At 44.8% G+C, this 24,606-nt stretch overlaps 1 protein-coding gene across 1 annotated transcript; it reads right to left on the bottom strand.

Moving 5' to 3' along the window:
* Positions 1–15,697: 15,697 nt before the first annotated feature.
* CRYGN (crystallin gamma N) lies at positions 15,698–24,370 on the bottom strand. The gene is made up of 4 exons (XM_026842816.1): positions 24,329–24,370; positions 23,618–23,866; positions 21,655–21,800; positions 15,698–15,899 (listed from the first exon to the last, which is right to left on the bottom strand). Exons 1-4 carry the CDS (start codon positions 24,347–24,349, stop codon positions 15,764–15,766), a joined length of 552 nt encoding a protein of 183 aa, XP_026698617.1. The 5' UTR covers positions 24,350–24,370; the 3' UTR covers positions 15,698–15,763.
* Between the last annotated feature and the right edge of the window lie 236 nt (positions 24,371–24,606).

Raw genomic sequence — 24,606 nt, 5'->3', positions numbered from 1 at the left:
AAGTTTTGGTGTGAGACGTGATCATTGGATTTCTTCCCTCTGAAAATCACATTATCCGTGGAAAGATGTTTTTTTGGACATGGAGGCCTGGGAATCGGCTGCTCTCAGGGAGTGTCCCTCACCATCTGCTCGTACATCTGTCAAATCCACTCACAAACCCCTGCCCAGAGTCCTTGTTCTGGAAACTGTAGGATAGATTAGCACTCCTTTTTATTTTCCTATGCTGCTATGATGTGAACACAAGGGAAAATTCAGACGGAAGGAATATTTTGTTTGGTTTGAGGCAGGTATGCACATTTTAGATGCATGCGGTTCAAATCTCCAGGGACGCTGAGCTAGAGGGGAAACCCTTGGCCACAGCTCAGCTGTGCATCAACTGCAGGAGCCCATGGGAGCAGAGACTGTGCTGTTCCTTCCCCCCCTTTTTAAAGCCCTTTCAATGTTTTTTATTATTTTTTCAAATTAATATTTCCCTCCTATGGTGACTGATGGAAGCATCTGAGCTTTTGAATATTTTAATGAATATTTATTAATTTGCTTGAAAATTATTCAGTATTCTTTTTCTATTGGTTTTATCTGCCTGAATTTTAGATAATTTTTCTTTATTACATTTGTGTTCTTGTTGGTTTTTTTAAATTATAATACAATGAGGAAAGCAGAAGAAAGTTATCTCCTGTTTGATTTTGTTCCTCAGGGCCCAAATCCTGCAATGAATCCTTCTCATTCAGGCACCTGAGAATGTGCAAGTACAAAACTCAGGATTCCTGGTATACATTTCACTTGTCATTCTCCAACTATTTTCTATTAGCTATGTACATAAACACAGATATGTATATACACAGATGCATGAGCATCTCCTATAACATCCAAGGCATTTAGATGTTTATGACTAGATTCATAGTACATGATTTGTGGGATCCAGCAGCTATTGCTAAGTTTGGAGCCAAGTTTAAACTCTTTTGGCAGTCACTAGGACTAAACGAAGGATCTAGAGTTTAGATCAGCTACACTGTCTTTTGGAAAGGCAGAGGGGTGCCTCTATCCTTCACCATGGGCTATACCAGGGGTCCAACATGAGCAGGTTCCTAGTTCTCTTCCATTAAGCAGAATGAATTGGGACCTTTGTCTTTAAAATATACCTTCATTTCACCAGAGGTTCACCTTGTTCTCACATCTCTGATCCAGAGACAGCACAGTGCAAGGAGACTCCTTAAATCCCTGCCCAAGACATAATGGTTGGGTGCAAAAGCCTCTATGAGTGATTTCATCACAAATTATTTCTGTTTAGACTCACTTGTCTAACCTTCAAACATATAGCATAGGCTCCCAGCCCTGCTGGAAGTCTTATTTAAGGCAGCATTTACATCAGTAGCTGCACTGATATACATGCTGAAGAACATTTACCTTGAAGAGACTTAAATAATGATGCAAATTATTTCAGTAATTTTATTCATGCTGTTTATGGGGGAAAGAACACAGGCAGCTCCTCCACATTCACCTCCCCCTTCTGGGGCCTTGGGTATCTGGATGGATTGCAATGGTCTTTGATGGACAACAAAAGCTCTTTTGTTCTGTCAAAGAAGCTGAGCCAATAACGCCCCAAAGAAGTCAGCACCAAGAGGTCCACTCACCCAACCAAAAACAAAAGAATAAAGTGTGCAGCAATGCAAATTATCTTTCTTAGAGAATGAACCCCTTCCATCATCCCAACCCCTCTGCATTTCTACAGAAGGATCTTTCAGGCTGCCAGCATCTTTTCACTGTCATCCTATTGCTCTGCTTCAGTCTGTCAACCCCTATCACTGTCAGATTTGCTGATAATTAAGTAGTATCTCCTCTTTCTTCACCTCAGAAAATTGCAAGTGCCAACTAACGCTCTTAAAACTACTGTCAAGGGGCCCAGAAGATCAATAGCGGCATATCCTTCACTGACATCCAGCCTTGTTTTTTTTTTAAAATCAGCCACATCCCCATAGTCAATGAGAACTGTTAGCCTCAAAAGCATGTTTCATGGTGTCTCCAGAGGCAAGGTTCCTCACTGAGCAAACCTAGTCTATGCTAAGAAAATTTCCCTGCTAAGGTTAAATTTGATTTAAAAATCGACCCTGTTACACTGCTACAATGTAAATAAAATTTAACCTCGAATAGATTTAGATGTATCTTCTACTGGTTTGATTTAATTCAAAACATTATCAACATCTAGGTAGCATTCAGAGTTGGCATTGGTGAAGGCAGATTAATTTTACATGGATGTAATTATCAAAACTCAAGCAGATGTAGCCTTACTCTGAAGTGAGGATGGAGGAGCAGAAGTCAGCACAGCTTCTTGATTACTATGTGATCAGGCCCTGCTCCACAGACCCAGTGAGTGCTAATGCTTGAAGGGAGAGGAGAAGCTGCCCTCTCCTTCTCTTCCCTCTGTCCTTTGTTAAGTCCAGTAACAGCAACATTCAACTTTTCCTGGCAGAGCCATACTTCAGCTAAAAGATGGGCACAGACCTTTGTGTTAAAATGCCACAGCATAGCTTTGTAGGATAAAATGTCTTGATTTCCTAGCCCGATGCCACAAGTATGAGGGCAAGTCAATGGAAGCCAGATAACTTGCAATTCTGAAAGGAAATACCTTTTAGGCAACGTGTAATCAGCTTGTGGAACTCATTGCCACAGGATGCTGTTGTGGCCAAGAGCTTAACAAAGAAATTCCCCAACAATTCATACCAGTGGGACCTCGCCAGCCCTCAAAATTTATCATAGACCACCATGTAGCTCTAGATCCATGTGGGGCTTTGCACTCTGGTCACAGTGCAGGGGAGGGCTGTGACCATGCATTACATTTAGGCTGTGTGTAATATTGCCTGGGGCCTCTGTGAAAGCAAGGCTTGGTTTGATCCACAAACCAGCTGCAGTCTTCTTGTCATGGCAGCGTCTACATGTGGAACCATATGCTCATTAAAGCAGTCCTCTTGCCACCCAGATTAGAAGACCTGTTGCAGCACACCATGGTTCCCTTCCAGCCTGTGAGCTAAAACTCTCTTTCCATGTAGGCAGCACAGGAGGAATGGTGTGTGCTTGCATCGCTCACTACGGTGCCAGTGTCATTTTGTATCTGGAATGCATAACTGGGCTTCACAAAACCCTACCCCACAGAGCACCAGTTTGTGAGGCACCACCGGGAACAGGGCTGGAGAAGCACATGTGGAGGTACGCAGACAACTGTAGTATTGGCAACTGTATTAGGAAACACCAAAAACTGTTTTGGAAGGCATATAGACGCTCCCAATCTGCCTACTCTGGAATTTCATGCATTCTCCCAGGGTCATCCAAAAGCCTTCGGAGGCTCTGGGCAGCGTGCCTGTATGTGCAGTTCTGCACACCATCTGAAGTTATCCTTTCAGACTTCAGACCAAGCTTCATGACTTAAATCAGCATTGCAGTTCATTCTGACCCCTCTGCAACTGGCCTCTTTTACAGGCAACACAGTTCTTGTAAGTGTGGACCCTTGGCAGCTTAAAATGTCCTGCAGTGCTCAGAAGTCTAGCACTTTTAGCAAATTTCCCTACAGGACAAAAGATGGTTGGAAACTGTCACTTACCCTAGGATTTCCTGTAAACATTTAAAAAGTTCTTCTGGTTTTTAATCAGATCTCAAGCCGTTTCCAAAACAGTTCTTTATGAAAATATTTGGGTTTTCTAAGTTTTTTTGTGACTGTAGTAACAAGAATACCTCTCTCCAAACCCCATGTACATCTCTGCTGTCCACTCCTGCTTTACCTAGGTGCATGGACTACTCCTAATCAATGTCAGGAGTGAGTCTGAAAGCATGGCATCTGGAAAATCAAGTGGTATTCTATGACCAGATGAATGGTTAGGTGATAGTGGTATTTCTGGTTGATATAAATGGGGTCTTAGTACCTAACCCCAATGTCAGTCCCTGGTGGCAATGGGAATTTAGCCATGAACTTGGAGGGGGCACGGAAGGGATTACATTAACTTTTTTCTGTGATGAACGGATGGCTTAAAACCACTGCTGTGAAGGCATCTTATCTCTGTCTAAGAAAGTAGATACAATTTCCTAGAAATTTTTAAGACGCTACATGCCAGGAAGTGTAAGATCTCACAGCAGCTGTTTCAAAGATTACTGTAAACAGGTTTCCTCTTGCATAGTCTATGGATGGCAAGGCCCTTCCATCATGCCACTGTATAGTGGGAACTTTACTACGTAATTTAAAATTACAAATATTTACAAAATTACAAAATAATAGTCAAAAGCTCATTTTACCCTGTTCCCTACTTCGATGGGAGCCCTGCTGTTTCTTCCAGACAGTGAGTTGGCCTCTTGCCCAGACCATATATCTCTTATGACAGGCTCCTTAAGGACCAAATCTAAATGGAAGCCAAAAGAAATATGTCTTACTAAGTGACACAGGGGTAACTTTCTGAGTCTGATTCTGAGCCCATTTTAACTGATTTTGCACATATACAACTCTGCTGGCTTTAACTGCATTAATCCAGATTTGTACTGATGCAAGCAGAGAGCCCCAGTGCCTTTGACATTGGTACAAAAACAAATTTCTAAAAATGCTGAAGTTGCAACCAGTGACCTAGGCAGTATTTTAACAATTGCATTCACATCTGGCCTCTGGAAGATTTCTCCGTTGTTTGTCTGCGTCGCTGTTAGCAGAGCCAAATCACTATGTTACCCTAGGTAAGGGGAGGCAGGGGAACATTCACGGTCTCTTACACTTAATTGCTACTGAGAGAGTTGTAGGAACAACTGGTACCAAACCCACTGACCGAAACAGAATAATCTTCTACAGCCTTGACTGAGCCTTTTACCAGGCTTTCAGGGCCAGACTGCCTCTGCTCCTGACACAGGTACTGCACACCTTTTCCAGGAGGTCTGAGAAGGGCAGGAAAGGGTTTAGGCTGGTGTTGCTGGTGTTGGGAGCAAACCGTACCATCCCAAGCGATGTCAGAATGTTTGCCCTTTTCTGTGCCTCTGCCAGAGCTTGTTTAGACCCAGTGCTTTTTCACCACCAAATACCCCAGAAGTCCTTGTCAAAAAGAATGTTTACCAGGGTAAATATTCAGCCTACCATGAGGACTCAAAGCACCTCTGAAGCTTGAGGTTTGATTCATAAAGAAAGTATTCCCATGATGCACATATTCTGGGTGGGTTTTTTGATACTTTATAAGGTGCATTTTTCATGTACCTCACAAGATATGTGCTTTGCCTTCTCAGATATTCGCACCCTTAGGACTGGATTTTATTTCTACCTGATTTAATGTAGATTTGCTCAGGGAAACTGCGCTGTAGCAACTTCCACCTCTATTTGTGTGAGTTTGGGCTCACCACAGGGCATGGTCTGTCCCTCTTGCTGCTGTTGAGCTGTATTAAACTGGGATATGCTGAAACAGCAACAGCATTGGGCCCATAGTGCCATTGCCTAGCAAAATCCTACTGAAATTGATGGCACAATGAAAGTGCAAAAGACTAGATGGTGACTGATGCTCTGTTGGGGAGGCACAAAATGGCAGCTGTGGAGGAGTGTGAGGAAGCCTGATGCTGTGCGCTGATACCAGCATTACAGATAAGGTAATGGGTTGTCAGTCTGCTTTCACTTCCTGAGCATACCCCATAGTTTATTTGGTGAATAAATCTTTCCTCATCTCTGTTCTCCTTTTTACCTCCCCCACCGAGTTCATCCCATTCTTGTTTTAGGAAGGCACCCCGACTGGAGTCCTTTTCTGTCGAGAGGAGAGAGTGCAATTTAGCTGGTCTGTAGCCGTCTGTTTCCATTCATTCCTGAGGTTTTCCAGCTGCCCATGAAAACAATGCACTGATACACTCTGTGCGGACTTGAATCATGTCCAGAGCAAAGGGTTAGGTGGGGCCGGGAGATCTGGGGAGTGTTCTTTGTCCTGGAAAATGGAGCGGATACCAGCACGACAAGGTCAGAAAGACAATGGCAAAGGAGCAGTCTGCTGACTCCCCAGCCCACACATGATCCACACGCCAGAATTTGGGGTTAAGCATCCAGCTCCTCGCTGGGCAAATGTCAGGAGTACCATACTAAAGCATCTAAGTGCTGGGAAGGAAAACAAACAGAATTCCAAATGGGGGCTGGTGTTGCATTTTCACAGGTGTAAAGTAGACAGATTTCATCAGAAAGGGTGTAATATTTAGTTAATTTTTCAGTTAAACTCTCTCTTTCTCCTTTTATGTCCCTTCCTTTTCATGGAGATGCATAAAGTGAATAATAAAAAATGCTAACAAACAGCACAACTTCTTGATTTATACTGCCAGCAGATCTCAGGCAGAACTCCCCATTGAGCTTGAGGGAACAGCCTGATTAAAAATTGATGCCACAATATGGTCTGTCTTAGAAACAACACTCACAAGTGAAATTCATCTAAGATATAAACCATGACATTTAAAATGCCTGTTGGGTGAAACTTGACCAAAAAAACAAAAAATGGTGTGTGTGGCTCTGGAGAATAAAGGCAACTGCCGTGCCACTTTATGGAATATCATGTGTGAATCACTGAAGATAGTAAGTCTTCTGCTGCCTTTTTTGTGGCTTCAAGAGGTTAACTTCTTCTCAGAGCCATTCACCAGGGTGGGAAATAAGAACCGCGTGCGTGTGCCACAGAACTGTGTCTGGTCTGGGTATGTGGGTGATCCAGATTTCGTGTTGTTTGCCTCAGAGACCCACTGGAGAGAATAATGAGGGGGTTCAAAAGAAGAATATTCTTTCTGCCAGAAGTGGTCTTTTAACCAGGCCTTTGCTTATTTGTTGGGGGAGATTACTCACAGGGTCACCTGGCAAAAATGACTGGAAGTTATGAAAGAAGGGGCCTCCTGCCAACTATTTAAGAGAAAGAGGGAGAGAAATAGAGAAGAAACAGGAGAAAGAACAGTGAGTTGGCTGCAGGGAAAGGGACATTTTGTGATTCAGAGGAGAGGCCAAGAACCAAGGCTGTAAATGGAGGGAGAGGACCCTGGGCTCCTTAGAAGGCTCCGTGCTATATTCTGGTGGCATTCAAGCATAAATTGAAAGCTGACATGAATAAAAGACACATGCTTTGTGGAGCCCTTATGGCAGATGTGGAGCTCTAGAAAGCGGTGAGCATAAAGCACCAGAGTGACCTGGGCCTCAGCACTGCTTCTGGAGGTGTAGGGCAGCTGGTCTTCCCCATCCCACTTCCAAAGAGGGGCAAAGAGAGCCTGTGCTGCAAAAGCAAGACCAGGAGGCTTAGCCCAGTTGCTCACTGGTTGTTAGTTGTTTGCTGTGCCCAAAGAGGTACTTTGAGACTGATGAAAGGGAGGGTTCCTCTGAGATACCCCCATAAATCTCAGCCTGGGCTATTGTCACACCAGCAGGGACCTTCTGAGCCCAAGGCAGGGCCGTTTCTCAGAGAATCTGTCCTTGATCATGCCAACAAGGAAAGCTGTTGCGAGGCAGCAGCAATGCACCCACTGAGATCCAAGGCCAATGAAAATATACAGACCCAGCACAGTTCCCTGCAGTTTACACCACTTTGACAAAACATCTGCTTGCCTGGAATAAAATCCCTCCCCTATTCTAAGCAGATACAGTTCCCCCTGAAATAGCAATAGGAGCTGCTGCATCTGCTCACACCATGGTCAGGCTTCAGCCCCATGAGGATGAGGCCTTAGCTAAATCAGGCTGAGCTGCCTGCTTTATCTTATACTCTCCTGTGAATAACTTTTCTTATTACACCTCTTTACACAAGTGTCAAACCCCAAGCAGGCAGGAAAGCTGTCCAAAATACAGAAGAATTATGACAGAGGCTCAAACATCACGGGGTTTGGAAAAGTTATTCATTTAGTAAAAAAGTAAATGTGCAAATCAAACTCTGGCAGCATTTGTGTGGTGATAATCATGCTGATTAAGTGTTCGAGCCGCAGGCTGTGCTGGGAACGGCACTAGGACCTAGAAAATAACCACCCCATGCTTTTGGAAGACAGCTGCAGGCTCTTCCTGTTCTGCTCTGTAAGTGATCCATCTCCTCTCACAGATCTGTTCATTTTGGATGCAATTGCTCAAAATATGCATTACTTATGGTCATACAGATAAATACAAAGGGGGCTAGCAGTTGTGCTCTTAACCCTTCAGATCCCTATTAGGCCTAGCTATGCAATGAGGAAACAAAGACTCAGAGCCCAGTTTTACCTACAACTGACTTTGATAAAGCCAAGTTACATTAGCTGAGGGTATTAACCTAAGTGAATATACTTTTTCTCTCTCCTCTCTAAATTTGGCAATAGTCTCCATGACCATTTGCTCATGGTGAAGGAAAGGAGAAGCTGATCAAACCAATGACCTTGATTCAATTCCAGCCCTTAATTTGATATACCATTTTCATCTAATCAGAGCTCTACAAGGGTGTTGCTAGTAAGTATCTGATGTTTAAGGTGTGGAGATAAATTCCCAAACAACCAGCAGGAGGAAACAATCAAGACAGAGGAGATGCTATTTACCTTGTTCAGCTGCTTTGGGACTTTTCTCTCCCGTCCTCCCTCATGAATTTCACAACTAAACCACTGAAATGATAAAAGCAATAGCTACTTTGCAGAGGCACTACTGAAATATGCAGTCTTGGAGCTCTTGAACAGGAACGGAAATGTGAAGAGTGACTTTTAACCATATAGAAACATATCCATGCTGTGCACCAGCTATTTGGCTGCAGTAAATTGGTGCAGTAGGGCTAAACAAACTTGATTGAACTACCTGGCTTTCTTGATGTGCCAGTTCTGCACCGGCCTCCTAAACCAGCCAGTGTCCCTCTGGGACAGGCTGCAGTAGCCAATGCACAGCTCTGGGCCTGCCCCTAATTCACGCTAATACGCACTGATTGCCTTTGATGCTGGGTAATCACACTTTGCAACTGGGAAATCAGAGCTTCCCTGTCATTGCTGCACCCAGCAGAAGTTAAGAAACAGCAAAGGATTGAGACTGACATCTCCTGACACAGTTTTGGGTCTTTTGCATACAAACTGAAGTGCTCTGCTGCATCTTTCAAGGGATGATTTGGACCAAAATGAAAAAAAAAATCACTGATTTGAATGCTTTTATTATTGTTGTTATTACTATTATTCTTACTATTGTTATTCTGTCCCTCTAGGAAGGTGCTGGGCAAGGAACACCTTCTGCAATATTTCCATGCAACCTCTGAGAACTGGGGGTAACCTCTGCCCTCCCCGGGAGCTTCCATCATCTTGACAGCAAGTTTGTGCTGAAGAGTCAAATGTCAGTTTGAAAGAAAAAGGAAACAGAAAAAAAAAATACCCCAAGAACTGGAACAAGGGAAACTCTGTCTTGTACTTCTTTCCAGCCAAAAAACTCTTTAATAGCAAACTATTAGTCCAATCCCAGGCCTGGGGGGTTATTACAGAGGTTTTGGATTCCTACCAGAATTTTTTCTGTGTGTGTCCAAACCTATATTGTCTGAATGTAGCTGAAAAGAAGAATCATTCAGTGTAATCAGAAGTTTTTCCAGTATCATGGAAGTCCCTATTTCTGATGGGATGTGTGATCCTTAACTGTCAAGGGAGCTGACTGTTAAATATCATTTATTAATAAATTGTAGGAAGAGAAGTTTGAAACCTTTGAGATGCAGATTTTCAGCTGTGTAGTTAGACCTGAACAGAAATTATAATTTCCAGAAGTCAAAATGGTGTTTGCTTGCTTTTTTTATTAGCTCTCTTTTTAAAAGGTAGATGACAAATGAATCTAGACGCAACCCCCAGTGAAAAAAGAAGCTCTCTTATTTTCAGAAAAGTAATTTCAAAGGGCAAGTCAGTAATAGCAAGATACACAAAAAATAAAACCTCTGGAATCCTGTTATTATTATTATTATTATTATTATTATTGTAGGTTCAGATGACTCAAATGTTATTATTTTCTTCTTGCATTACCAGCCAAGAAAACCAATGACAACCACATAAAGCTCTGCAAATCTCAGCAGTTTTGATTCCCACTTACATTACTGGAGCAGCTGTTGCAGTTGCATAGTTTAGCAGGTCAGCTCTGCATGTGGACTGGCCCACATTGTGCTTTCTCGAACACTTTAAGAGAAGGATTCATGTACAGCCTACCCTGCAGAAATAAACTAAACTTATAGTCTTAGGCATGTTACTGTGTCAGAAGGGGCTCAGTTATGTGCTAGTACCTCATGGCTTATATAGCGCATAGCACTGGTTCATGTGCAGGTAAGAGACTTCTTTTGATGGTGGCCACCTTTGATAAAGCATGCAAGGAAGAGGTACATTCCACAGACACTTTTTTGGTATTGCTCTCTCTAAGCTGTTGGTTTCCAACAGCACAAAAAATGCAAGGGGAAAGTCAGCTGAAACCACAGAGTCTTGCCCATCTATGAGTCACGATTATTCACCCACCTTCCCACCACCATGATCATGGGGCAGCAACACCAAAGCTTAAAAGGACCTCTCCCAAACCATCCATAAACCTATGCTGACCGTAAGCGGGTTGTCATGCCTGGTATGGTGTTTTGTGGAGAAGGAATTGCACCGCTCTCTTAACCCCTCACAGATGATGAGCAACACTGGTGACCACCAAGAACTAGTTACACTAGAAAACAGCTATCTTAGTTTATATCAGGCTAAACAAACCAAGTGGCAGCATCCCAAAATTGCTGCAATGAGTTAAAATAATTCTTTTAAAAATGCAGTTTTTCCATGAAATAACAGGGACTGATCCTTCACCATCCCAGCTGTTGGAGTACAGGAGCACACAGAACCATTCTGAGTGAGAGGAAGGATTGAGTGCATTTTGGACTGTGTGAGTGCAGGTGTGAATGCCTACACAAAGTGCAGATCTACCGCAATCCACTAGACACCGTCACATTTAAAGAAGGAATTTACATTAACAACTTCAATATGATTTCATGTTTGCTTTACGCACAATTTCACTGAATAAACTGGTACATTCCTCCATATGTTAACATCCTTAAACCGGGACAGCTTGACTTGATTACAAACTGACTTATGATGAACCACAAAAAGACGGTGCACCTATTTGTTCTTTCCTCAGTGTTGCTTCCTGGAAAATTAATACACATTTTACTTCTGTCCTTTTCTGCTTCTTCCATATGTTTGGTTTCCTTCATAGTAACCAGTAAATATGGGAACAGCTCAAATTGTGTGAGATGTTATTGTACCTCCTCTGATGACTGAATGGTTACTCTTGGAACAAGAGGACAACAAGCTACATGAGTCCCAACTCCTGGAGGTTGATTTAACTGAATTTAACCTCTTCAATAAACCAGATGATTTAAAATTAAAAGCTAAAACAAATCACCATTTTCAATGCTGAAGATGCTGGCCATGTCAGGCAGGTGTCATCTGATTCAAGGACTTGTCAGCTCTATCAGATTTGCTCCTGGACAAGAGTTTGAGCCCATGGATAGTAAAAATTGCAAAGCCAAATCTGTTTTCAACCATGTTAATTTTCTTTTGACTTCAGTACAACAGGGCAAAGATAGCTAAAAACAAACCGGATGAAGCATGGGAGCCAGGGTATCTGTCAATGCTTCTAGAGTACTAAGATGTGTCTCTTCTATAGCTTTCACCCTGTAATTACTTAGGCTTTAACAGTGACCATGGCTCTCCTCCTAGTGCCAGAGGTTGGAGATGTCCTTTGAAGCTGTTTCTTTCCTTTCTGCAAAGAGGTCACTGTTGACCAAGACTTTATGCTTAAAGAACTAATAAAACAGCTCTAGCAGACTCCAGGGAGTGCATTAATTTTTACCAGTCCAGATAGGTGTCTCTGGAGGAGGGGGAAGAAAACACATGAAGATATGAGCGTTGGGTGGCCTCAATAGCAGGATAATGCCTCTTGAAATCACCAGGGAAGGGAGGTGGCTCTGCAGCCCATTCGCCTGTGTAAGCAGTTAGTAGAGATTCGTTTGAGCTGTGACAACATCAAACATGCCAACAGTGGATCAGTAGGCAGTTTCCTCCTTACCTTGGCTATATATACATGAACTGGGTAATACAGCAATGCAAAAGTAATGCAGGGGCTCAGATATCTTCCAATGATTCATTTGAAAGAGATATTCCATCAAATTCCCACATTATCCAGCTACAGAGAAAGGACATTTGTGTATGCAGGCATTCTGGCAGGAGCTATTTGCTCTGGGGCCAGACGTAATTCAAAGTCATTCTGAATATTACACTTCAGCAGCCTGGCCAAGCCCAGTAATGCTGATTATTAGGGCTTTCCTGGTTTTCCAGACAGGGCTGATTTCATTTAGTTCTCCCTCTTGTAATTAATAACTTGTCCCTTTTGTTCATTTTTGAATCTTTGTTTTATCTCTAGCATTTTGTAGAATAGTTTCCGATTTACTTAATCTATTGCTTGCCTCCTCAGTGCACGTAGCAGAATTCATTCAGCCATACAGTTTAATGACGTACAGCTCAAATCTCTGCTGCACAATCTCACATCCACTTCACATCAAGCTGGCATTTCTGTCATTTATATTTTATATGCTATAAACTCACAAATCATACCACTTCATGCTAGAACAATGTCAATAATCTTTAAAAAAACCCCACCCTAACCACTAGCAAACATATGGGATCTGTACGTTCTGTCCTTTAAACAAGTGCAGATTTAGCAAGGAGGGGGAGGGAAAAGGAAGAGAAGGAGAGGCACATCCCCCCACTGCCAACGCAATGCATGTTCCTGAAGCATCAGTGTTTGGATTAGGCCCTTGGCTACCCTACTTAAGTTTCAAATCAAGAAAAAATAGATGGAATTCAATTCCCCGCTGCCAGTTTTTAGCAATATTAGACTTATGCATACAGAGGATTTTTTAAAATAGTGTTCACATGAGACTAGCTGTTTGCAATGAGATTGTGTTCATAAATGGGATATCAGATGTTGAAAAATGATGAGTATTTGGTCTGTAAGGATATTACAGACGTGTGTAAAACATGCTATAGGTGGCTAAACGCTAGCTGGTTACAAATAGGGTTCCACACAACAGCATGGATTAACCAGACAGCTACTTTTGTGCTTTTAACTCCTAGTATGCAGCAGAGTTTAGTCCAGGACTTGGACTCCTAAGTACTTTCACAATTTAAATAACAAATATTAATCTACTAGAACATATAAACAAATGATGAGTTTGGAGTGTATAGATGAAGTGGGCTTGCACACAGTAGCTGTATATTGGAGTCAGCCTCTACATCCGTGTGTATGTGTGCAGTTCCACGTATCCCGTTAAAGACAAGGAGGGATGTCAGTGGGTCCCTCTAAGGGCTGGTCTGCACAGAGGGAGGTTGAACCACTGAACACTGGAAGCCATAGAGCAGAGTATCTGCAGTACCGCAAGTCTGACCCCAACATTAGTGGGACAGTCACCTCCCCTGGCTGTGTGCACTGAGAAACCCAGGTGTGGGGATTTCTGGGCTTATGCTGTTGTTCTCAGGGGAATGTGGGTGGATGGTTGTTCTTTATTTTCTTTTCTTTTGTCCTTCAATTACTTAGAGCATCTGGAATTCTAGCTAGTGTATATTTTAAAGCCTTTGTTTCTTTATCCTTCATGCTGCACCGTGACATTGAATGTGCTTCAAATGAATGAAAACCTTCCTTTAAAGCTACTCACAATTCAATGCCTGTCATTCTTTGGGACCACATTTGGGTTTTTTAACAGATTAATGGCCAGAAGGTCACAACAGGGAGCAATGCATAGGACTGAATATTATCTTTTAATAGAGTGCATTGAGCTCAGGAGCCGATTAGGGCCTTCATGAAGCAAGAGCAACGCTAATCCTGGAAGGATTCCTAAAATCTTTCGTAAGCTGCATTTAATTAAAAGAAAATGAAATACGCAAGAGTTGATGCATGAGTTGTACATTTGTGCATCCCACTCAATGAATGAATCATTTCCCTGCCTTCTTCTCTGACACAGAAATACCTTGCAATCTATTAAAGATGGTTTCATATTTTTACAGCTCCAATGGACCACATGTCACCACAAGCCACCCAGGACACAGTCATTGCAGGCCAGAGTTAGTCTGGTATAACTATAGTGCTTCTGCAATGATTCGAGTAGAGGATGGTGTATCCAGACTGTAGGCTGTCTGCAAGAGGACATAATTACTTGTGTCACTGTTAAAGCAAATATCACCCAAACTATTGTTAAATTCACAAGGTAGAGGTTTTTTTTCTATTTCCATACCTTCTGTAGCACATATGGCATATATGTGTCTGGGGAAAATCTCAATCAACACAACTCTACCAACAGTACCACTTCATCACAGGAACAGCGCATGTCCTTCTCACACAGGCACAGGCCTGGTTGTTACCAATTGCCCCAGTCCTGTTACTGGTAGGGAGCCACAGGGAGTCAAGAAGCTCTAACTGGAAAGCTGAATGACAAGGCAGATGAGTGTGAACTGATGGAATGGCAGCCGGATCCAGTGCCGGATTGGGATGCAGTACAGGACCAATGCAGTACGGGACCAACCAGCCCCCTGCCCTGGCACAGAGCACAGACCCTTTCTCCTCCCGATTGCTCTGCAAAGGGCAAGATCTCACTGCAGACCTGCAAAGCAGAGCAGCCCTGAAGGTACATGTGCCTTGTTCTCCAGTGTGCTGGGTACCTGCCAGCCTCACTCACGTCCCTTTGAAGGGCTGGGGACAGTGGTTAGATCAGCATTCTTCCCAATGAATTAACACGGAGCCTTGCAGCTCTGTCGGCACCGTGGCTATGCTTGTCAGGATCCATCAGACAGCCAAGCCTTAACAGCTAATGGGATAACGGAGTGAAAAGAATAAAATTACTTCTTTCTGAAATAGCCAGAAACACTCTTAGCTAATACTGAACACAGTTTATGATTTTACAGAAAGGAGGCTATTTGACTTTTGGGCACAGAATGCAAGGGGAGGCACCCAGGCTGTAGTGGATGGTCCATAGCTGAATGGGCAGAGCTGTTCCCATCCCAGTTGTCAAGCATGGAGTGGGGTTTGGGAGCACTGAAACAACCGGGATGGACTGGGAGCACCGATGAGGCAGAAGGATGGGAAGATGGTTGTGCAGAAAGTGACAGTGCTGTGGCTGTTTTCTTTGCTGCCACCCCCTCAAAATGTCATTGTCAGCTGAAGGGCTTATGAATCAGGGAGCAAAGAGAAGATTACTCAGGCTTTGTGCCTTTGGGGAATTTTTAAATAATATATCTAAGATCAAAGTAACTCAGGACAAACTATTTCTATCACCTTTACATCAGGACCAGCACGTCACACTCAGACAGACCCCTCAAGTTGGTCAGATCCTGAGATGATCCTGACATGTGTCCTCACATGGCATGAGCAGACACTCTGATGGCTGTGTGCCTGTGCTCACAGCACACGTGTGCAGCAATGTGACCCCTCCAGGCATCAGGAGTCAGCTGGGTCCATCGTGTGGTGGCTCTGGATGGGGCAGAGTGAACACGTGTCAAATCACAAACACACCAAGAAGCATGTTCCCAGGTCTGCTTGTCACCACCAGTTCTGGGTCATCACCCCAGTGTCCTCCTTATAAATCACTGCAGAATGAAAAAACAAGTTCATAGCTTAGAAAGATTGCAAGTTTGTTCCCTCTTGCAAGTGGTGGGAAAAAGTACTTAGAGCCAAAAGTTGGTGTTTAACAATTTATTCCACAGATCAGTGAGTAGGAAGGAAGGTGATGCCCAGTCTCAGCAGGCCATTGCTGGTAGGATGAAAGCTCAGCTAGAAGTAGTTGATGACTCTTCTGATGGACTGGACACTGGCACTGCGTGCCTGCCATGTGTTGAAGTTGCAGAACTCACCCCGCTCCACCACATACATACGGCCTCGGTAGTTGGGCTCCTCGTACAGCACCCACCTGAGCAGAAAGGGAAAGTTACTTGGGTCCCAACAGTGTGGTCATGTGAGGTGGCCTCATGCCCATGTTGAGCGGCTCCTTTTAGGGAGTTTAGTACTTGAAACTACTGGGGCTCAGTGGTGCCTCCGCAGCCCCAGTCCCATCCTGTGCACAGAAATCCCCCCGTGGAGTTAAGTGCTGATGTTTTCCCCTATTTTCAGCATAGCCTGGCAGTTACCCGCAGCCAGATTGGACCTTGACTTTAGAAAAAGTTGTTCTGGGTTACAGCAGCCTGGGACCAGGGGCTCCCTGTTTCACATTGCTGTAGAAATGGATCTTTCTGAGCAACCATGTGCAACAGAAACAATTTAATAGCATCTGATAGTGCTGAAGAAGGACATGAGTCCCCTCAGTGGATAAACCCATTTTGGACTGTAAGGAGAAATGTGCAACACTTGAAGGATGTTTTACCTCTTCGAACTGACTCATTAGCTATGATGGGAACCATATTTAATAATTTCTCTCTTTGCTAGAAATTCTTAATGACCTCTCTTTGATGCTTTCCAACAGAGACCAGGACTTGGCTCAGTTATCTTGACTTTATCTCTACATCCAGAGTTAACTACAACTTCCCTTGCAATACAGTCAGATAGATACAACACTCAACAGCCTTGATGACTTTGGCATGTCTGACTTCTTCATCTAGCTTGGCTATGTCTTTTTCCATTTGACATTCTTCAAGACAGGATCAATTCTGATGGGCAAGAGGGACAAATTTTGCTGCTCTTCTCTCCCTTAACTGTGCCATGATCTTAATGTGGCCACAGGTGTCACCTCTTTCCTCTAAATCTCACATGCTTTTTAACCAAGTTTTGCCATTGCTCTGATAGTTTTACAGTCAGGTTTCCACCTCATCATTGCTAAACTGCTCCTCTCTGCCTCATTCTCTCTTCCTAGTGTTTTTAAGGATTTTATAAGGATCTCTGCTTGTCCCATCTATAGGCTCAGCAAAGACAGCAGAGCACAAATGCAGCCCTTTAAATCATTTGGTTTCTGTGGTCTTGCCAGGAATTCAGGTGTGACATTGGTGTTGGGACCTACTGTACATGGGATTTCCAGGGAGAAACTCATTTAGGTACTGGATGGGTCAAAGAGAGCTGGGCCTCCAGGGTCAGACAACCGCTTGTGAACTCAGGTCAGTCTGACCCAGAGCAAAAAGCTGAAGGCCTAGGAAAAAAGATGTTTAGAAAACCAGCCACCCACGGGCATTATTTAGAAAAAAAAAAAAAATCAAAATGTTAGGGTATTTCATCAAGCCACCTTACAGATTCCTTGACATATTTGGATTTATTCTGTGTTTCTGAGAGGACACCAGGTGGGATTGTGGTGGATCCCTTCTCCCACCTGCCTGTGCACTGATGACCAACATGTTGGGCACACGCCTGCCTGGTGCCCCTCTCCACCCTGCTGCTCATGCTTGCGCAACCCTTTCCTGCAGCATTGCTGCAATGTTCTCAGCCAAGACATTTGGATCCCAAGAGTTTCCTATAAACAAACAAATTCATTCTTTGGCACTTTTTGTAGCCAGTTTATATCCTAACCAAAGTCATCTTCAGCTTTTTCCTTTGAAGCTCACCTTGCAGCGCATGGAGAAGGCTGCCTGCTGTTCATGTGAGTGTAATGGCAGGTTGCCCTGAAGCCATGTCCCCCCCATTACATACTCTAATGTGCACTGTTGGAGAGCATGCTCAGCTCTTTAGCTTATTTAAGAATAATTTATAAAATTATCCTCCCTCTCTAGACACACCCCAGCCTTGTTCATAAGGCATGCATTGCTTGCTTCCTTTTCTATGCCATTCCTTCATCTTATATGCACCTCTCTATTTTTGGATGATCATTGGCCTCTTTCTCCATCAGCTCACCATCCCTCCCTCAAGCACTCCTGAAAAAAGCTCCCAATCCTATTTTCTGCACTTTCCAATCACTCCCTCTTGCCGAGAATACCTAACACTGTTGAAAACATTGCAAGGTGGTAGGACAGGGATGTTCACAGGGCACTGCTGGCCTACCAGGACATGGTGGTTCTTCCAGCTCTGCTTCTAGGGCATCTTTCAACAGCTGGTGGATCCTAGGAAATAGTGCAAGGGGTAGAGCAGTCCCTTATAGTCACTGTCTTTCCCAAGACCTCTGTGTTTCTCTTCAGACACATGGTTGATGTGTCTGCACAGGCACATGGAGGGAATGGGACAGGCCTTCGGGTAGATGGAAGCAGGCTGAGTGACCTGGTGGGGTGATAAGAACCCCTTGGCTTGTCCCTCTGCTTAGGGGAAGGCTGCAAAAAAAGAGGAATAAAAGAAATAGCAGAAAGATGGGAGTGAATTGTATTGGCAGTGCAAGGTGATGAGTGAAGGCTTGTGTGGCTTACTTAGCTGGGCCTTTATTGCCTAAAATTTACGTTCTCTGGGACCATCAGTGAGAGAGGAAATCAAGTCAGTCAGGAGCCCAGAAAACAACAAAAAAAGATGATCCTGTCCTCAAGCCCAGCATGGGAGAGCTGGTCCAGGCACATAACACACAGCCCTCAAACATCTCAGTGCTGTATTTCATTAGCACATAAACCCAGAGGACACAGGAATAAAACTTGCATGGAACCAGCACAAGCCCTATAAGCCAAAACTGGCTGCTCATGCTGAAAAAACTAGCAGGGAAGCACTGCAGCTTCAGCCTGAACTAAGTGGAATGCTTTCAGTAGAGCTTGAGGTCACTCATTCTCCATGTAGGATTTCAGCAGTGCCATGGAGCAGCTATCGCTTCTGCTGAGAAATATGTAACATTTATTGAGCAGCACCATTTGGGTACCTGTTCGGGTTGATATTTCTCAGCCTAACTGAAGAACATCTGCCAAACGCTCATAAATGCTTCAGCAGAATAAATGGTTGGTCTGGTTCCTTCAAGTTATGTCACCGTAGTGTAGAAAAGCCCTTTTGGGGGTATTATCTCCTGGACTGTAAAACAGATTCAGCTTTTTAAAGTTGCTATTTCTAAGCAATCCTCTGTGGAGTGGCTGAGGCACAAAGGAAGACAAGAAGCACACGTCTTCATCTAAAACCAGATGATACCATATGGGATACTGAAGCTGGCTTTGCCCATGGGACAAGCAAAGACGCTTGCTGTGCAAACTGCAACAGCTTCCAAGGAGGCAGTAACATCTCAAAATTGCTTTGAAATAGTGATCTCATTTCCAGCATGGTTTTAACAGCTTTATGATCACCCTTTCTGGATGTGTGGGGTAGCAGTCACCAGCCCCAAAAGGGGAGCGGGGAAGGTGCTGGACACCTTCAGCTTCACCACGCACCATGCCAAAGGCAAATGTTTCTCCCCATTCCCGTGTTTCCAGCTGATCCATCATCACCTCCCGCAGGCACGGCCACCCCCACAAGTGCAGGCAGCAGCTTTTTAACAGCACGTGACACCATCCATAGATTTTGAAGGGGAAGCAAATATTTCTTCATTCAATGGATGTTGCATTGTGGGAATTAAGGGGTAAAATCACAGAGCGAGACTTTGGTGGGCAGGGAGCTCAGAAATGTAAGCCAAAATGTCTCACAAACAAATTTTTTTATACCTGCTTTACACCTGCTTTCAGCAGGCAGAGGGTAAAACAGACCCGCTTTCAGGATGGGGATGTGCTGGTGACAGCTTGTGGCTGAAACCCCTTGTCTCTGGTGACCTCATCTCCTCCACTTACCAGTCAAGGATGGGTCCTGGGAGGGCTTTGCCAGGCTAAGCTCAGCACCCGCTACACCTGCAGCACCTCTGAGGTCACCCGGGCTTATACAGTCCACCCAAAGGAGAAAAGTGGTGCCATAGAGTCCCTTTCTCCACCGTGGTCTCAACTTTCTGCTGTGGTATCTCCTCCTTCCCTCCCTTCTTCTGCTGCCTCGGGCCAGCAGGTCCCTCTGCACTGTCCTGCCTTTTAATGGCCTTTACAGACACTTCCACACACTTGCAACAACTGTCTTTCCAGGGTCTGAATCCAATGCTACAAAACTCAGCGCATTTCCTCACCACACTCCTCTCAGGTATTTTTATTTTTCTGTTTTTTTTATCGTTACTTGAATCCTTTGAGAAGTCACATAATGTTAACATAAACAGTCTAGGCTCCTGTGCAAGGGAAAGCAAGCTTTATGCCCATTATATATTTTGCAAGAGAGGGGGGAAAATCAATCTGAAAAATTTAAGTGTTTGAAAGTTTCTGGGCAGCTTCCCAATTTCTTAAGCTCCAGGCTCTGGTACAGGGACACATGTGGTAAATAATTGGCCCTAAAGTTCCTGCCAGAGTACTCAGAGGCTCGCTATTGACTTTATAGTGTTGGTACTCAAATGCCTTTTGCTTCAAATCCTCAGCACTAACGGAGTCCCCGATTGGCTCCAGCCATTTCTTCCCACTTGGACCTGGGAGCTCTGCTCCTTAGTTTTAATGAACTGTCACTGCCTGATCATGAGCCTGTTTTTTTGGAAGAGGAGAGGTCTTGGCTGAATCAGAAAAGGTCCTGCAGGACACTCGCTGTCAGGATGTCATGAGTGTGGATGGCAGCAACCTTTTTCCTATTCGGGGAATAAATTGCTGTTGGACAGAAAGGGTCCAACATCCCATGCTGGGTGCAGGTGAGATGTGCAATATCCAGTCCAGTACAGGTGGAGAAGACCGTTTCTGTGCTCTCTCCTCTGCCCTGTGCCCCTCTCCAGCCACCCTCTGCCTGGCTCTGGGAGGACTTTATGGCATTCCCCTGCTCCCTGCACACTTGCAGTGAAAATGCAATTGTCAGAGAGAAGAAAGGGGAGACAGACAGGTAACAACCTATCTCGCACCAAGAGAAAAAAACACAACAGAAAAAAGACCGACACTGTCAAGAAAACGCAAATTTCCACCCAACAGCAAGAAAAGGCAAGGCTGTTGTCCTGCCAAAGCTTTCAGGAGCATCTGCAGGGGCAGGAGGATGGGGCTGAGCATCAGTAATGCATCTGCAAAGCAGGTTCACAAGGCACCAAAGATGACCAAAAATGCTCATGGGAATGTCTGTGCATCACCACTATAGCTGCTCCTGTCTTTCAGAGGCAGGATTTAATTTTAAGGTGAGACACCACTGCCTCATTTTTGCTGTCCCAGGAGGAGGTTTCTGGTGTTTCAGCAAGCCTCCACTTGCAAAGCAAAAGCCCTGATCTGCATCACCCAGAGCCACCCACCTGCCCTCCTCAAAAGCCTCTGCGTGGATTTTAAAGAGGTGTTTGGAAACATGCACATAAATGTAAGAAAGACAGAAAGACAGACAGAAAGAAAGACAGAAAGAAAGACAGAAAGACAGAAAGACAGAAAGACAGAAAGACAGAAAGACAGACAGACAGAAAGACAGACAGAAAGAAAGACAGACAGACAGACAGAAAGAAAGAAAGAAAGAAAGAAAGAAAAATCTGGTTTTAGCCTTCTTGTTTCATAAACCTTAAAAGTGTCTCAGAGATCTTGTAGCTTATGCCTAGCTGCCACCCTCCAAAAACTGTGCCCCTTTGAAGAAGCTCTCAACAGGCAGGCACCAAAATTCACCTTTAACCCATAGGCTTAACTCACATTTTTAGGCTTTCTCCAAGTCCCACCAGCATCAACTGGGGGGGGGGGGAGTCTCCACAGCTGCCTCCATCCCCTGCAGCGCTACGTACGGAGGGCACAGGGAAGGGAGCACCTCAGCAGCTGTGTGCTGGCACACATGTGGTTACTTACGCGCCGTCACCATACACTTTTAGGGCATTGATGCAGGTCTTTTCCCAGCCTTGTCCCTGCAGAAAGGAGCAATCTTCCGTCAGCTCCATGCTGGGACCACTAAAATGGTTCCCCTCAAATATTTCGATCCTGTAATGCTCGCCGTGCTGGGGACAAAGGGATTAGAGTCAACAAAAAAAAACAAAAACAAAACCAACAACAACAAAAAAACCCCAAACCAAACAAACAAAAAAGCAGCCAAATATTTCCCTGGCTTTTGTAAGACAAAGAAGAAGACAGAAGGGTGCTTCGGAAGGGGAATGTGAAAAGCAATCCAACACCACTGGTGTCATCATGCACAGAACACAAACTTGTGCCACCTTCCAGCACACTATGCCAACCAGAAGAGCAGCCAGAAAACCCTTGTCTCTGCACCCAGCTGCACCTTCCTACAGCTGCTGTCCACATGCACTTTGCTTGTGGGATGTGTTGTGCTCAGGCACATGTAGCCCCTTGCCTATCTGCAGATCCCCCACACTGGCTCACAAACCCTCTGTCCCAAATACAGCATCAGCTACAGCCCCGGCTCTCCATGCATTCACACAGCAAAAAAAGATACATATCTGGAGTATACAAAGATGTTAGATGATTCCCCTAATCCAATTTATATTGCCTCCAGTTCCACACGTAGCTGCTGTTTCTGCTTGGAGATGTTGTGCCTTTCTTTAAGGAAAATTTTAAAAAAAGGAATGAAAACGAAACTTTCCCTGCATCATCATTGCTGCATGAGCCCTTCAGAGTGACACAACATAAATTCCTCTGGGGAGATTTCTGCAGCCTGTGGCATACATATGTGGGACAGAGCAAGCTGAAAGGATATTTTAAAGCCAAATTCAAGAATACCTAAAGGCATTTTTCAAATAAACAACATCAACGCTCAAGAAGGCCAGGCTACGATGCTGAACCGCACAGCAGGCAGCTGCCAGCAGCAGCTGAATGGATACTGTGCCTGAGCAAACATTCCTCCAGGAATCTGCACTGCAGAAATGCCTCGAAGCACTTGCTGGCATCTCACAGGGAAAATCATGGGCCAGGGAAGGAGGAGCCAGGCTCTAGAGCCTGGGGCAGAGCATCCCTCCCATGTACAGACCATGGAGGTGGTTTTGGAAGGACATTAAGGACCTGAAACAAACCCATTGCTGTGCCAAAAAGCAGCTTTGGGGCCAGAGAGAAACCTCACCAGCTCCAAGTGGGTTCATCATTGCCCCAGGGCTCATGAGTGATAGGAGAGTTGAACAGAGAGACCTAACCCAGATTCATTTTTCTTTGCTACTTTTCAGTCTTTCTAATTAAGCCTTCCTCCAGGCAGTGATTTTAAAGGCTTCACAAGGGAAGGGCTAGCTAGTATGGGGGAAAAAAAAAACAGGTTTAGTTTAAGATTACTGAGGGGTTTTTGCAAGAGCAGAGAATTCAGCTAAAATTTGCTAGGAGCAGCCCAGCTGCCCCATGGGTCCAGTTCAGAAAGGCCTGGGGCTGCCCACTCCCCCTCTGGGTGTGTGGGGAGACCGGGCTGTCACTGCTCAAACTAGCCTTGGGCAATGAACTTCCTTCTTAATTCCCTCCTATTTCATAGCAACTCGCATTAAAAAGGAAAAGCACCTGATGCCGGCAGGACCTTGCCAGCTCATCTGAAAAAGCACGGGAAAATCTCATCCTGTTAAAGCCACTGTAGGAGGAAGACACACTGCTTTCCTCTCATCTGGAAGGCACGGGAAACCGCGACCTGGCTTTGTGGCTTGTGCAGACTGCTCCAAGGGGGGACAAACCTTCCCTGGGAGACCATTTCCTTCTCAACAGGATGTATGATTTCTGAAGAAATTTTTATTACACTTTTTACAGGGTTCATGAAAAATAACGCTCAACGACAGCTCCATCCCACCGATGCTCTGGCCAGGAGAGTGAAGCGCCAGCAGCATCCACTCACCATCCCAACGGGCCGGCAGGAGCTCAGGTGGTCACCGCGGCCGTTCCAGCAATAGAAATCAGGGTACTCGCCGTGCTCCAGGATGTACTGCTGCCCTCGGAAGTCGGGGTGATCAAAGCAGACCCAAGCCCCGCTCTGGACACAAATGGAGTTGACTCGATTGAGGAAACCTCGGTCCTGGAAGCTGACGCAGCTGCCACAGACCTCCAGCTTTCTGCCTGTGAAGCTTTTGCCTTCATAGAAAGTGATCTGGGGGGAGGGAGGAGAACAGGCCCCCAGTGAGAAGCAGGAGCATAGCTGGACCCTCATTTCGAGCAGAAGGGAATCTCTTTCAGATGCATCATTTTAGGGTGGTTTGGGGTTTTTTTTCAGCTGTTTTTCAGCAAGAAGAGCACGGCATCACTGGCATTTTTTCCTAAGAATCATATTTGTTTTTCTGGGAATGCAGAGCATCCCGCATTTACGACAATTCTCGCTGCCTCGTGCTCACTTACACATATTTCCAGTAGGAATGTTTAAACAGGAAATTCGGCTCCTGAAACGCAGCTCCTTCTGCCGCACCCTCCCCGTCCCTGCTACCAAATTTGCTCCCAGTATCATCACTCATGTTGCATCCTCTGGGATATATATCCTAACCTGCTTCTTCAACCCGGAGGATGCTTGGGCTCTCCAGCCCCCGGCTGAAAGGGAAGCAGTTGTGTCATTACTTACTTTTCCTGAGTATTGAGACATTTTCTGCTGGCTGCTATCCAAGACCAAAAGCGGGAGCCAAACCAAAACCGCGATGGACAGAAACGTTGGACGCCCCGCTATATAGCAGCCGACGGAGGGGGGAGATGGGGCTGGTGTCGCAGGGACTTTTTAACAAAGCAGCGGGAACCAGGAGCTTTACGCTTTCCTGCTTCGTAGGCAGAACTGCTGATAACGGGGCCTGCTGAGTCCAGGGTTTTGATTTTGGGCAGACGATCTGACAAAAGATTTGCTTGGCA

The sequence above is a fragment of the Athene cunicularia genome (genome assembly GCF_003259725.1).
Source record: "Athene cunicularia isolate RWA chromosome 2 unlocalized genomic scaffold, athCun1 chr2_part1, whole genome shotgun sequence".
NCBI lineage: Eukaryota > Metazoa > Chordata > Aves > Strigiformes > Strigidae > Athene > Athene cunicularia.
The sequence above is the reverse complement of the archived record's forward strand: the minus strand, read 5'-3'. Positions and strand labels throughout refer to the sequence as shown.